The sequence below is a fragment of the Macaca fascicularis genome, chromosome 1 (genome assembly GCF_037993035.2).
Source record: "Macaca fascicularis isolate 582-1 chromosome 1, T2T-MFA8v1.1".
Classification (NCBI taxonomy): domain Eukaryota; kingdom Metazoa; phylum Chordata; class Mammalia; order Primates; family Cercopithecidae; genus Macaca; species Macaca fascicularis.
The window spans coordinates 24,583,785-24,596,174 of record NC_088375.1 but is presented as its reverse complement, the minus strand read 5'-3'; the positions used below and the strand labels follow the sequence as shown (position 1 = coordinate 24,596,174).

The following is a 12,390-nucleotide window of genomic DNA, read 5'->3' as shown; positions in this document are numbered from 1 at the left end:
CACCATGCACAACTAATTTTTTTATTTTTTATAAAGATGAAGATCTTGCCATGTTGCCCAGGCTGGTCTTAAACTCCTGGGCTCAAGCAGTCCTCCCTCATTGATCTCACAAAGTGCTAGGATTTTATGGGCATGAGCCACCATGCCCAGCCCTACTTCCTATTTTTATAAATAAAGGTTTATTGGAATACAGCCATGCCAATTCACTTATGTTGCATCTATGACTGCTTTCATGCCACAGTGGCAGAATTGAATAGTTGTGCCAATATGGCTTGCAAAACCTAAAATATTTACTCTCTGGCCCTTAACAAAATGAAGTTTGCTTACCCCTATCCTAGAGTTACATTATGGATGTCTGTGATATGGGGGCAGGTTGATGTTTGTGTTCAACTTGGCAGAAATTTTAGCACAACATACAACTTAGACAGTCCATCACTGTGAATAGTGAAACATAGATCGTCCTCACTATCTAGATAAATGAAAAAAGTGAAGTATTCCCTGAAGTTTAAGGAAAGTTCTGAGCCAACAATGCTATTTTTCAGTAGGCTCATTTGGTGCATTTTAAAAGCCTCTTCTGTGTGATCCCTGGGATATTGGAATTCATGGGGATCATGAGAAAGGGAAAGTTCTAGATTTTAGTAATCAATAGTATCCGAGTTATTTTCCTTAAAATAGGCATAGTCCCTTCTTTTTACATGGAAGAAAAGGTTAAAAATTAAATTATAATTAAAAATCAACTGATTGCATGATTAAACTGAATGACATTCATGGTAAACGCTGTGTCCCTGGTGAAACAGAACTAGGAGGCTGTGTTGGGAGACCCTCCCTCATCTTTGTGCAAACATCCCCTGTTCCTCCAAGGACTCTTGGGGATAGTGAGGAGGGGAAGTAGAGGGAATCTGAGACACATATTTCCACATCTTATCTTGGCCTCCCTCTCACTCAACAGGTAGGCCTGAAATTTGGTAAATGTTGTTTCTGATAATATTTTGAAGTTCTAATTAAAGGATTTTAGAAAACAAACGGATTCAGTTACATTGCAAATAGATTCACTAGATTTATTTTTTAAGTACAATGAAATTCAATACATTTCAAAGTTGTATAAATAAATAGTTGAGTTTTTGTTTATTTTTTCCTTTCCAGACTGTGATTCTGGTCCTTGTTCACAACTGCTTTTGCGAAAAGCTAATCAGGCCACTTTAGGAAATTAGAAAGCTGTGACTAGATACCCCATTTATATTTTTGGGCTGGGGTCAGAGTATAAGTAGAGGCCCACAGGTATAAGTACAGCACAACCCCCTTTTCTTCCCATATTTCCAAAATGCTGGCCTAGCCTCTCATGGACACATACCCCTGGAAAAATTTTTTGGGAGAGGGGAAGAGGTCTGCCCAAGTGCTGAAAGTAGGCTTGGTGCTACTTGAGCAGGATCTTCCAGGTTCCTAGATGAGCATGGGCTAAGGCAGTGGGTATATGGATACTAGGTACATGTTTCCCCTTGACTATTCAACTGTTCTGTGGACTTCTTGCTCTCTGGGGAGGGGCACAGCCAAAGGAGGCCAGAACGCGGTGCCTCCACAGCATATGGCAGGACTGGCTCTGAAGGTCCATCTTAGGACTGAGCCAGCAGTAAGGAAGATGCTGCGATCTGTGGCTTCTGTCTCTCTCTTTCTGTTTCTGGCTTAACATGCCTAGGATCAACACAGCTCATCACAGAATTATAAAGGAAGAAGAAAACATTTGAACAAGGATGATGATGTTACTAGGCGGAGGCCAGCAACAGAGAGCCTGAGTTCTGGAAAGCCTGCCTTAGGTGCAACAAGAACAAACTTGTTCTATTCCAAGAACAGAGCATGTAGGAACCTCCCTCTCTATAAGCAAGTAGGCTTCAAACTGGAGCCAATTCCTGCTGAGCTAAGAATGCAAACACCACTAGTTCAGGTTTACAACCCACCCTGGACAGGAATGAGGCGGGAGTTTCCTGCAGCCTAGGTTCTCAGCCCTTAACAGGATTCCCTTCCTGTTGAACACAGAGTAACACATAGAAAGTTCTATGATGCCTGGTTTTGTCCCTGCAGATAACAACACCATCTCAGAACTCAGTTCCCTACATGAGGAGGACAGCAATTTCCGCCAATCTTTCCGTCAGATGAGAAGCAAACAGTTCCCTGTGTCTGGGGACTTGGAGAGCAATCCTGACTACTGGTCAGGTGTCATGGGAGGCAGCAGTGGGGCAAGCCGCGGGCCCTCAGCCATGGAGTATAACAAAGAGGATCGAGAGAGCTTCAGGCACAGGTGATGGCTGTGAGGGGCAGGTCTGGTCGGTGTGAGGGGGCAGGAGCTGGAAAGCAGGGTAGATCAGAGGCAAGGAAGATGCCATCCAGTAGTATCTCTGTCTCCCATTCCAGGTTATCCTGACACATCTCTCTTTCTACAGGATATTGAACATCTCACATTTGTCAAGACAGGGAACACTTGTGATAACATGTGTAGAAGTAATTATTCAAGACCTTTGAAATGGGTCCCCTAGACCCTTTAATGAACATTAATATATCTCTGCCCTTCTCATATTTTTATCCTATAACCTCTAAAGAATCCCACCCATCATCTCACATCTTTTTTTTTTTTTCTTGGTAGAGACAGGTTTTTGCCATGTTGCCCAGACTGGTCTTGAACCCCTGAACTCAAGCGATCTGCCCACCTTGGCCTCCCAAAGTGCTGGGATTACAGGCATGAGCCATCATGCCTGGCCATCTCCCTCATTTTTGATCATTTGGTATATGAAAGATAAAATGCCAAACACTTCTCTTGCATTTAATTCTCATAACTCTAAAGGGCAGCTACTATTAAGGTCCCCAATTTTAAGCTGGGAAAATGGAAACTTCCAGGTGCTAAGGCACTTACCCAGGTGATGTGGCCTCCCACAATTGTGGGAGGATAAGATTTGCTATTCCCCCTAAATAGCACCTTCACCACTCATCTGTCCTTTACCTTAAAAGACAGGCGACATTGCCTTTCCCTTACAAATTGCAAGGGTCCCTCTCCCCTCCTGCCCCAGTAGGTAAATTGGCCCTCGGCTCTAAGGGAAGAAAAGGCCTCTCTGTGTGTCACCACACATTACAGGGATTCCTGGGACCATAACTGTGTGTACTGACGACACCTGCGATGGCTTTGAGGTTGCAGACGTGTGGCTGTCAACGAGAAGTCACAACATAATGACCAGAAGGCAGCCCCACAGTGTGTTGGTATTCCATAGGACACAGAATATGTTCTGTCCACACGACTCCATTTTGATGCGTGGCACACGAGTGGGATAGACTAGGTTGCCCCCACTTGACGTTCTGGGGTGGGAGAGGAGCCTGGAATGCTTCATCCAGCCTGGAGCAGGGCTGAGGCTCAGGCCGAGGTGTCCTGAGCGCAGCCCCGGGACACGATTGGTGATGTTGGAGCTCTGCCTCGAGCTCCAGGGAGGGACTGACCGTCTGACCCACTCCTCCTCTACCTGCAGCCAGCCACGCTCCAAATCGGAGATGCTGTCACGGAAGAACTTCGCCACGGGGGTGCCGGCCGTTTCCATGGACGAGCTGGCAGCCTTCGCTGATTCCTACGGCCAGCGGCCCCGCCGGGCCGACGGCAACAGCCACGAGGCGCGGGGCGGGAGCCGCTTCGAGCGCTCGGAGTCCCGGGCGCACGGCGGCTTCTACCAGGACGACTCCCTGGAGGAGTACTACGGCCAGCGCAGCCGCAGCCGCGAGCCCCTGACCGACGCCGACCGCGGCTGGGCCTTCAGCCCCGCACGCCGCAGACCCACCGAGGACGCGCACCTGCCGCGGCTTGTGAGCCGCACGCCGGGCACCGCGCCCAAATACGACCACTCGTACCTGGGCGGTGCACGGGAGCGGCAGCCGCGGCCCGAGGGCGCCAGCCGAGGCGGCAGCCTGGAGACACCGTCCAAACGGAGTGCGCAGCTCGGCCCGCGCAGCGCCTCCTACTATGCGTGGTCGCCGCCCGGCACCTACAAGGCCGGCTCGTCGCAGGACGACCAGGAGGACGCGTCAGACGACGCGCTGCCGCCCTACAGCGAGCTGGAGTTGACCCGCGGCCCATCCTACCGTGGCCGCGACCTGCCCTACCACAGCAACTCGGAGAAGAGGAGGAAAAAGGAGCCCGCCAAGAAAACCGTGAGACTGCATCTGCCTCCCCTCCTCCGAGGGGGCTGAGCGGGAGCCGCCAGGCAGGGCGGGCAGTGTCGCTGTCCCGGGGCCGGGGAGGTGGCGAGGCGGGAGGGCCCTGCCTGGAGAGGCCACAGGGGCCTGCCTGGGCGAGTTCATCCGCGGATGGTAGGCTGGGGGATTTTTCAACCTCACTCTGTCCAGGGTCAGATGAAGGAAGGAAGCAAGGGCTGGGAGAGTTGGAAAACAAGAAGAAAGTTGAAGGCATGTAGATGGTTTTACAGGGAGCATTAGGTATTTAACCAACTGGGAAGGGTTTAGTATCAGGGATTCCAGGAGCCATCACCACCACCGGCCTTTAGTGGGCTTCTGAGGTCTGTGTGCAGAATCTTCAATGCATGCTTCTATGTGCATTCCTCCCCAGCCCTGCTTGGGGCGAGGGTTTGTAACTTGCATCAGATTTTCAAGAATCCACATCCCAGAGAAGGTTAAGAGCCACTGCTGTTTGCAAAGGACAACTCAAAGGACAACTCATGTCTCCTCCTCTGATGTTTTATGGAGTATAAACTGTATTGTGCCCGTATATGCGAAGGAAATCCTTTGGTCCCTACCCAGTTCATTGTCTCTTTTGTAAGTGGTCTTATATAGACTTCATTATTTTCAAAATGCCAAGAGCTGTCTACTCCGTCCCACAGCCCCAAAATGGGAGCCCTCGACCTCAGAGAAACGTTGGGGGACAGTCACAAATGTCCGTTGTGGGGTACCAAGTGCCTCTGACCCCCATGCTTTGGAGATCACTCTCCAACACAACTGCTTCTCCCCCTTTGCAATTACCCCGCCTCCTTCTGTTTTATATGAATCCAAGCTGGACGTTGTCTTTAGTGTTTAGTATGGGGAGAAGGAATATGAACAGAAAAAGATTTTGATACAATTAACCCTTCCAAAGGAATTCAGTGTATTTTATTTTTCTTTAAATAAAAAAATGCAATAACCAAAGTACTATGAGTAGGGAAGAAACTTTCAGGCGATTTCAGGTTTATGGAATACCAACCACACTTGCTGTTGTGGAGCTCTAAACATAGTAGTTATCCTAAAGGGGGTGAGAAGTTATTCTGTGACCATGGAACTAAGCCTATCAGATGTACCCTGGCTTTTGCCTCTATGAGGCTTGGGATCAACCATCACAGGTCTAATGAAAGGTTCTGAGAGTCAGGGGTACCTGGCACTGAACAGATTGTGGACTCTGCCCAGAGAGCCATCTGTTATGGGTTGTTTTCTTTAACTAGCGTGTGGCTTAATGTTGGGCTCTTTCTGCTCTTTCCTAGAATGACTTTCCAACCAGGATGTCCCTTGTGGTCTGATGTTGTCAACATTTCTCTGGATGACGAGAAATCAGACATGGACTATGGGGACAAGACACAAATCCAAGAGCCAGCAGACCCGGGACCTTCTCTGGCCATCACCTTGGAAGATTTGCTGATCTCTGCTTTGGCAAGGGATGGGAGGCAGCCTTTAAGGGAGGCTGATTTCAAACCTCTATGCCCATCTAACTAGTTTGAGAAACTTACCAAGAAAGCAAGAATGTGCGAGAACATTCCTACATACAGAGTTTCTCAACTATAGCGTTTATCCTGCCCAACCTCCTCCCTTAACAGAACCAGGACTCCATTTACAATTCTGAAAGAGAGTTTGCTCTGGACTGCTAATCTCCAGAAACTGCCTATGCCTACAGTATGCTTTTCTATACCTCCTGTGCTATACTTAGAGACAGAAGAATTTATTACTACTATTAGAAGAAGGCCTTCTGCTGACAAGGAAAGATAGCTTCAAGTCAAAATATACCTTTTATCCCCATCACTTTCCAGTCACTAGTCAATGACTGTTGTTACACTAAAATCAAAAGGCCTTTGGTGAGCTCAGTGACAGTGACCTCTGGTACAATCACAGAAATGACTTCAATTTGCTGTTCTGAATGACAATTCTTAAGTGGCTAGGACAAAGCAAAAGCAAGTATACCTTTTTGAAAAGCTGTCTAAGTAGTATTTCCTTTTCCATTCTGAGAACGTAAACTGCTTTTTCCTTTTCTGCTGCACATGTCAACATCTGAGTCTTAGACATTAAGGGCTCTTCTCTTCCTCCCCTCTCCTGGACTTTCCACAGGTTGGTGCCACACACAGAGCCCTGCCTCCCTCTGCACTCGGATTAGATTGTCTTCGGGTGCCTTGTGATAAATGCTTAAAATATACGCATGAAACAGAAGAGTGAGAAAAGAGGAGAAAGCAGTAATGCATATAGAAAAGAATGAGAAGGAATTTAAGAGGGAAATAACATCGTCTCATTATATTTTGAATGTGGACCATTTCACCCACAAACTTCACTCAATCTTTTCTGGTTTTGTGCTTCACTTAGCATTAATTGTTTCTGCCATCCCAGTTCTGCCATTCTAGGACATAGGGGATGTGGAACATACAGCATTTGGCCTGACTAGACTGCCACTATGGCCACTTTCAAGAGATTAGAGATACTGCTTTCTCAGGAAGGAGTACTTCCTATTGCCACCCTTGCCTAAATGATAGAGTTTGCCTAAATTCCAAAGCTAGATTTCTGGATTTTGTCATTTGTGTAGATAGCAAAAATGGCCACAACTTCCTTCTCATCAAGAGGTGCCGTCTTTTTTTCCTACCCCTTGAATCTGGAGTTGGCTGTGTGATTTGATTTAGCCAGTAGCCCAACAAATGTGACACAAACAGAGACTTGAAAAGTTCTTGTGCATGGGGCTTGTCCTCTTTTGCTGCCCTTGGGAACCTTGCAACTACCACCAGGTAAACAAGCCTGGACTATCCTGCTGCATGACAAAAGAAAAGGGCCCAGTTACCCTATCTGACAGCCCATCAACTTTCAGCTGATTGCAGATACATGAGTGAGTCCAGCTAATACCAACAGAAGAACTGCCTAGCTGAACCCAGCCCAAATTTCTGATTCCTACTCAAGGCATGAGAAGTTGATGCATTGTTTATGTTAATTTCTTTTCAAGAACAAACCTGACTCGTTCTTGTCTGGATGTTTATCCATGAACCGCTTACTCCATCCAAACTTGTGTTTCTCATAGCCTCCGCTTTTGTTGACAGATTTTTATCAAAACTTTTCACCTTGCACTCTTGTGGGGTACATGTTTGGGTCAAATCCGTGGAGGATAATGCTTGACTTTGCTATCCCTTAATCCAGCAGTGGTTTCTTCCCTGTCTATGGATCTGTGGACAACCTCTGAGGAAGGCCTCTTCTTTAACATGTTTTTGGTCTTCTCCAGAGCCACCTTACTGGAGCTAGACCATATTCTCAGAGTACCATTCCTCTAGTATCCATTTGTACTTCATGACATTTCCAAAAAACATCCTATGTTTGCAATGAAATAAAAAAGTGGCTGGGTGAGGGTCGGAGGGATGACCTGGTATGTGTCATTGCTTGGAGAATTGACCTACGAAAGAATTTCCCTGTTACTTTGGCCAGTCCCAGAGAAATCAGGAAAACAGTTGAACCCAGTGCTGGTACTTCCAAGGGCTGGAAGACACAAGCCATAACCCTGGTGCTGAGTTTTAGACTTGCTGGTGTCCCTGGCCTCTGAAAGCCTAGGTCTAGCCTGTCTGTTTGGACCCCAGTTCAGATGGAAAAGATGATAAAAAACATTTCTTAGTCACCAGCTTTGGATTTCAACTTGCTCAGGCAATTTTGGAGAATGGGTAGCTGTGGTAGCTATTATCGCTTTATACTGAGCACTGTGTCAGGCTTTTCACCACCAAAGAGCCTCATAGCACCAGCTGCAGAGACCAAAAATAATGTTTTTTTAAAAAACTAAAGACATATGATTTTGGTGAAGGTTGAGGGTAGCAATGGGAAAGAATTAAAGAATTATTAAAATTGGAAACCTGCAATTCCAAAGACAACAAAACTACAGATAGATGGAAAAATACAAAGAAAATAGCAGGCTACTGAATTAACCTTGGGAGTTGGGACCAGGTTGTCCTTTGTAGAACTGCATAAATCATTCAGACTTCCAGGCCTTCAGTAGAAGAAAAAGGCAGTTGTTTCTGGGTATATGGACAGGAGTTAAGGCTGAGTTGACAAATCAAAGCTTGCTGTCCTCAGCACCCCTGACTTTCCTCTATGTGTCCTTTTGTTTCTTCTCCCTTGAATAGTGTGTCCTGCATAGGAAATGGTTATATTTGTTAGCTTCTTTTCTAGGTTTTATTGGGGTACAAAGTAAATCTTGTGTAAGACATAATCTCTGTCCACTAGGACCCTGTAATTTAATAGGGGAAATAAGACATGCTCAAGAAAGGAGATTTTATACATAGAGTATGAAATAGTGCTATGGATAAATTATAATAAACCCAGAGATTTAGTTTTTTAAAAAACTTAAATGGGAATACTTTGATATTAAAGTGTTGTATGTGTTTGTCCATCATCCTATTTAAATATATGCTCGGTGATCTGAAAAGCCAATATTCAAAAGGCTGAAAAGAGGTGAATTAGGATCAGGAAAGGGTGAGTAGCAGGGGTCCCAGAGGGATGATGCATAAGCTGCTGTACTTGCCTATGAGTCACTACTGAGTCAGAAACATGCTGGAGGAGGGAGTGTGGATGCAGGTGGCAAGGAGGTGTCCCCTGGTAGATGAGCTGCTTCTCTAGGCCATGCATGGATTCATTAGGAAGTTGGAGACAATGGCCATGGACTTGGCGCATGTCAGCTATTCCATCCGAGCATGCTCACAGGGGAGCTCAGCGTCAGCTGCTCCTGGGGCTCAGGTTCCATCTTTGCCAACACAGGGCAGGTCTCACGGAGATGCTAGGTCTCTCATCCCCCTTCTCATGATCCTCACTGTGCACTTGACATAGGATTAGGCATACTGGAGATGGGAAAAGGCTGCCACCCAAACCCAAGGCACCTGACCACATCTGTAAATATTTCTGAATAGTCCACAAAATTTCTCCATAGGTAATCTGATTAGATCTTGCCTCTGAGGGAAGCTGAAGTCACAGATATTGTTGTAATTTACTACCCCTCCCCACCCAATTTTTTTTAATAGGTGAAGAAACCATCACTGCCATTAATGAAGTCACAAACCTGTTAGGTCTTTAGACTCCCAACCTCTGGATCTTTTCTGCTGATCAGTGTTTCCCAAAATTGCCTAACCGTAAGAATTAACTTGATTGCTGCTGTTAAAAAGGTATTGTTGGACCCTGCCTTGGAGATTGATTGGGTGGGTCTAGAGCCGGACTTCATATTTTTAATACGCATTCCAGGAGACTCCTGAGATCAGATGCATTTGGAAATTGTTGCACTAAGTCATACCTCTGGTGTACTCCAAACAGCTAGTCCTGAGGCTTCCTTGGGCCTTAAAATTTTTTCCTTCAAATGTCCTGGTGAGGTCCCTCTCACTCCTTTGGGGCTGGCTGTGGTGAGTCTCTCAGAAGTCTGGCTGTGACGTGGATGGGCTCACCAGAGTATGGTAGTGGTAGTAGGAAAACAGGCAGAGAGAAAGGAGTGTCAGGAGCACTCCCAGGGAGCCTGTTGTAGATATTTCCATTCCCAGAATAGTGATCTATTGTGACAGTCTCAGAACAGACAACAAGAATTACAGGTAATTTTCTCATTCCCTTGATATATTTTTAGCAAAACTTAAATCATGAATAGAAAGAAAAGATGCCATTGGGGAAATGGAAAAACTCAATCATTTTATAAAGCGTACAAATTATAAGGATGACTGGCCAATAGCACTTCCACTTTGGTCTTACCCAAAGTTGGGTGGACAAGAATAATAAAAGTCCTCATTATATATCCTTCCAAAATCAGATTTAAATGCCTCCAGCATGTTAATGGAAGTCTGAAATTGATTGATAGGATGTAGAAATCCAAATTCACTAAAATAGGGGGCCAGTTACTTAAAGTCCTAGAAGGAAAAAGTGCCTGGCTTTTTGCTGCCAGTATCCTACCTCCTAGTCATCTGGTAAACTGATCTATGAAGCTTGAAGAAGGGGCTTTTAACATCAGAGTGGCACAAGGGCAATGTTGCACTGCTTTAAGCAGCAGCCTGAGCTTTAGCACTATTTGAAGGGGAGAAGGTTAATACTAATAATATTTGTGTTATTTTTATGGTATATTACTGTTTACAGAACACTTTCATTTGGTCCCAGCATCAACTCCTGTGATAGAGGCAGGGCACATGTTGTGGTCTCGTTACATAGAATGTAAAACTGAGGTTGAAAAATACTAAGTGACTTGTCCGTAGTCAAATGATTTTTAAAATTATAAAGCCAGGCCTTCTGACTGTCTTGTCTAGGGACCTTTCCAATTCCTTAAATACCCATGGGACTGGAATCTGGAATATCCAGAATCTGGATATTCCAGATTCCAGTTTCTCTTCACAGCCAGACATCCGGTGAGAAGAGTCGTAGACTTGATGCTTGTTCATATGTCATGGATGTGGTGAAGCTCTATGAAGACAGATACTGTTGCTGCTTCATCCAGCTAAGCACCATTCATTCCTCAAATGCTAATCTAAGAGGGAGTTGTGGCTTCACTCAAGGAGAGTTTCAATTTCTTTTTTTTTCTTTTTTTTTTTTTTTTTTTGAGACAGGGTCTTGCTCTGTGGCCCATGCTACATTGCAGTGCAGTGGTGGTATCAGTTCACTGCAGTCTCAAACTCCTGGGCTCAAGCAATCCTCCTCCCTCAGCCTCCCAAGTAGGTAGGACTACAGGTATGTGCCACCATGTCCAGCTAATTTTTTTGTTTGTTTGTTTGTTTGTAGAGATGGGGTCTAGCTATGTTTCCCAGGCTTGTCTCAAACTCCTGGCCTCAAGTGATCCTCCCACCTTGGCTACCTAAAGTGCTGGTATTGCAGACATGAGCCACTGAACCCAGCTGAGAGCCTCATTTTCATTAGCTGTGCTATGAGGGGTAATACGTGCTTTAGGTTTTCTGGGGAATCCTTGCAGAGAAGTTTCTAAGCGAAACTACAGATTCATCTGGATTCAGAATTCCGGGCAGAAGCTGCTTAACAACAAAAATCTGGCATCTTCACTACATTTTAAGATTATAGGTAGAACTAAGAGGGATCAGATATAGAGAGACAAGGAATGTGAGAAGGAAAAAGATATAGTAGTTTAGCTAAATTTTTCTTAGAGTTTCTTGGTAGGGCTGGACATGTAGTAACTAGTCTGACTCATTTCTTCTGGGAAGGCTAAAAGAGACACAAATAGCTTCTCTTTTACCTTGGCTTTAAGGAAAAGTCGTTTTATTAACAAAAGGATTAGACACCACTGCATAAGAAATTTGCTTTGTGAGAATAAAGAACAAGGGAATAGAAGGGTGGGAAAGAGAAGGGTGAGAAATTAGCTTCGTGAGGGCCACCTGTCAGTTGTTTTTGTGCCTTGTGACATCAAAACTGAAATGTTTGTATTACTGTTGTCCATGACCTTTTTTTTTCTATGTCAGACATACAAATTGAATTTGGTTGTAATGTTTTAAACTAAATAAAGAATTCTTACCTACATTTGTTACCAAGAACTCATAATTAACACAATTATAGTTAATCATGATCTGACATTCAATGGCCTCAGCAAGAGAAATAATCATATGATACATGTCCTCCTCTGATTGTTGTAAGTATGGTAATAGAGGAATACATATTGCGGGGTTACAGAGGGGGCTGGTACTGACAGAGCAAAAGGTATGTTTTTATAGATTGTAATAAGTTAGATAAATTCTGTTGTCACTCTTACTGCTCTCCACAGACTGTGTAACATTCAGAAGGAGATGAGGCATAGGAAAGGTGGTTGGATAACCAAGGTGATGGTACCTAGCTCATTTCCAAGATGGGCACAAGCATGTGCCTGCTAGAAATTACACTTGGGGAAGGCAGGAAGGAAGCTGTTCATGAGAGGACATTTTAAGTTCTGTAAAGATTTGAGAAATTCCACAGCACCATAATTAAGAGGAGGTAATTAAAACTACCTTTGTTAGCAAAAGAATTGATAAATATCTCAGAGAACTATTAATCCTGTTTTGGATGGCTAAGCCCTCTCAAGGGAATTCCAGATTTTAGGGACCTTGTCAAGCAGAAAATCTGTTTTTGCTTGAAGCATCTGGGCTCAATTTTTTTCTTTAAGTAGTTAACTTAAAAATGTTAACATGTAGATTTAACTTAAAGACAGACTCTAAA

The 12,390-nt window shown here is 44.7% G+C and overlaps 1 protein-coding gene across 13 annotated transcripts in view; it reads left to right on the top strand.

Moving 5' to 3' along the window:
- Window positions 1-11,721, top strand: part of ILDR2 (immunoglobulin like domain containing receptor 2) — a 61,682-nt gene extending 49,961 nt beyond the window's left edge. For 7 of the 13 annotated variants that reach the window (XM_074003151.1, XM_074003067.1, XM_074003142.1 and 4 more), the window contains 3 exons: window positions 2,077-2,293; window positions 3,507-4,179; window positions 5,496-11,721. In XM_074003151.1, coding sequence (XP_073859252.1) covers window positions 2,077-2,293; window positions 3,507-4,179; window positions 5,496-5,531 — 926 coding nt within the window. In that variant the 3' untranslated portion in view covers window positions 5,532-11,721. Of the gene's footprint in view, window positions 1-2,076; window positions 2,294-3,506; window positions 4,339-5,495 lie in introns of all 13 variants that reach the window. The other 6 variants (XR_012418323.1, XR_012418261.1, XR_012418308.1 and 3 more) reach the window with 1 other exon arrangement.
- The last annotated feature ends 669 nt before the right edge of the window (window positions 11,722-12,390 follow it).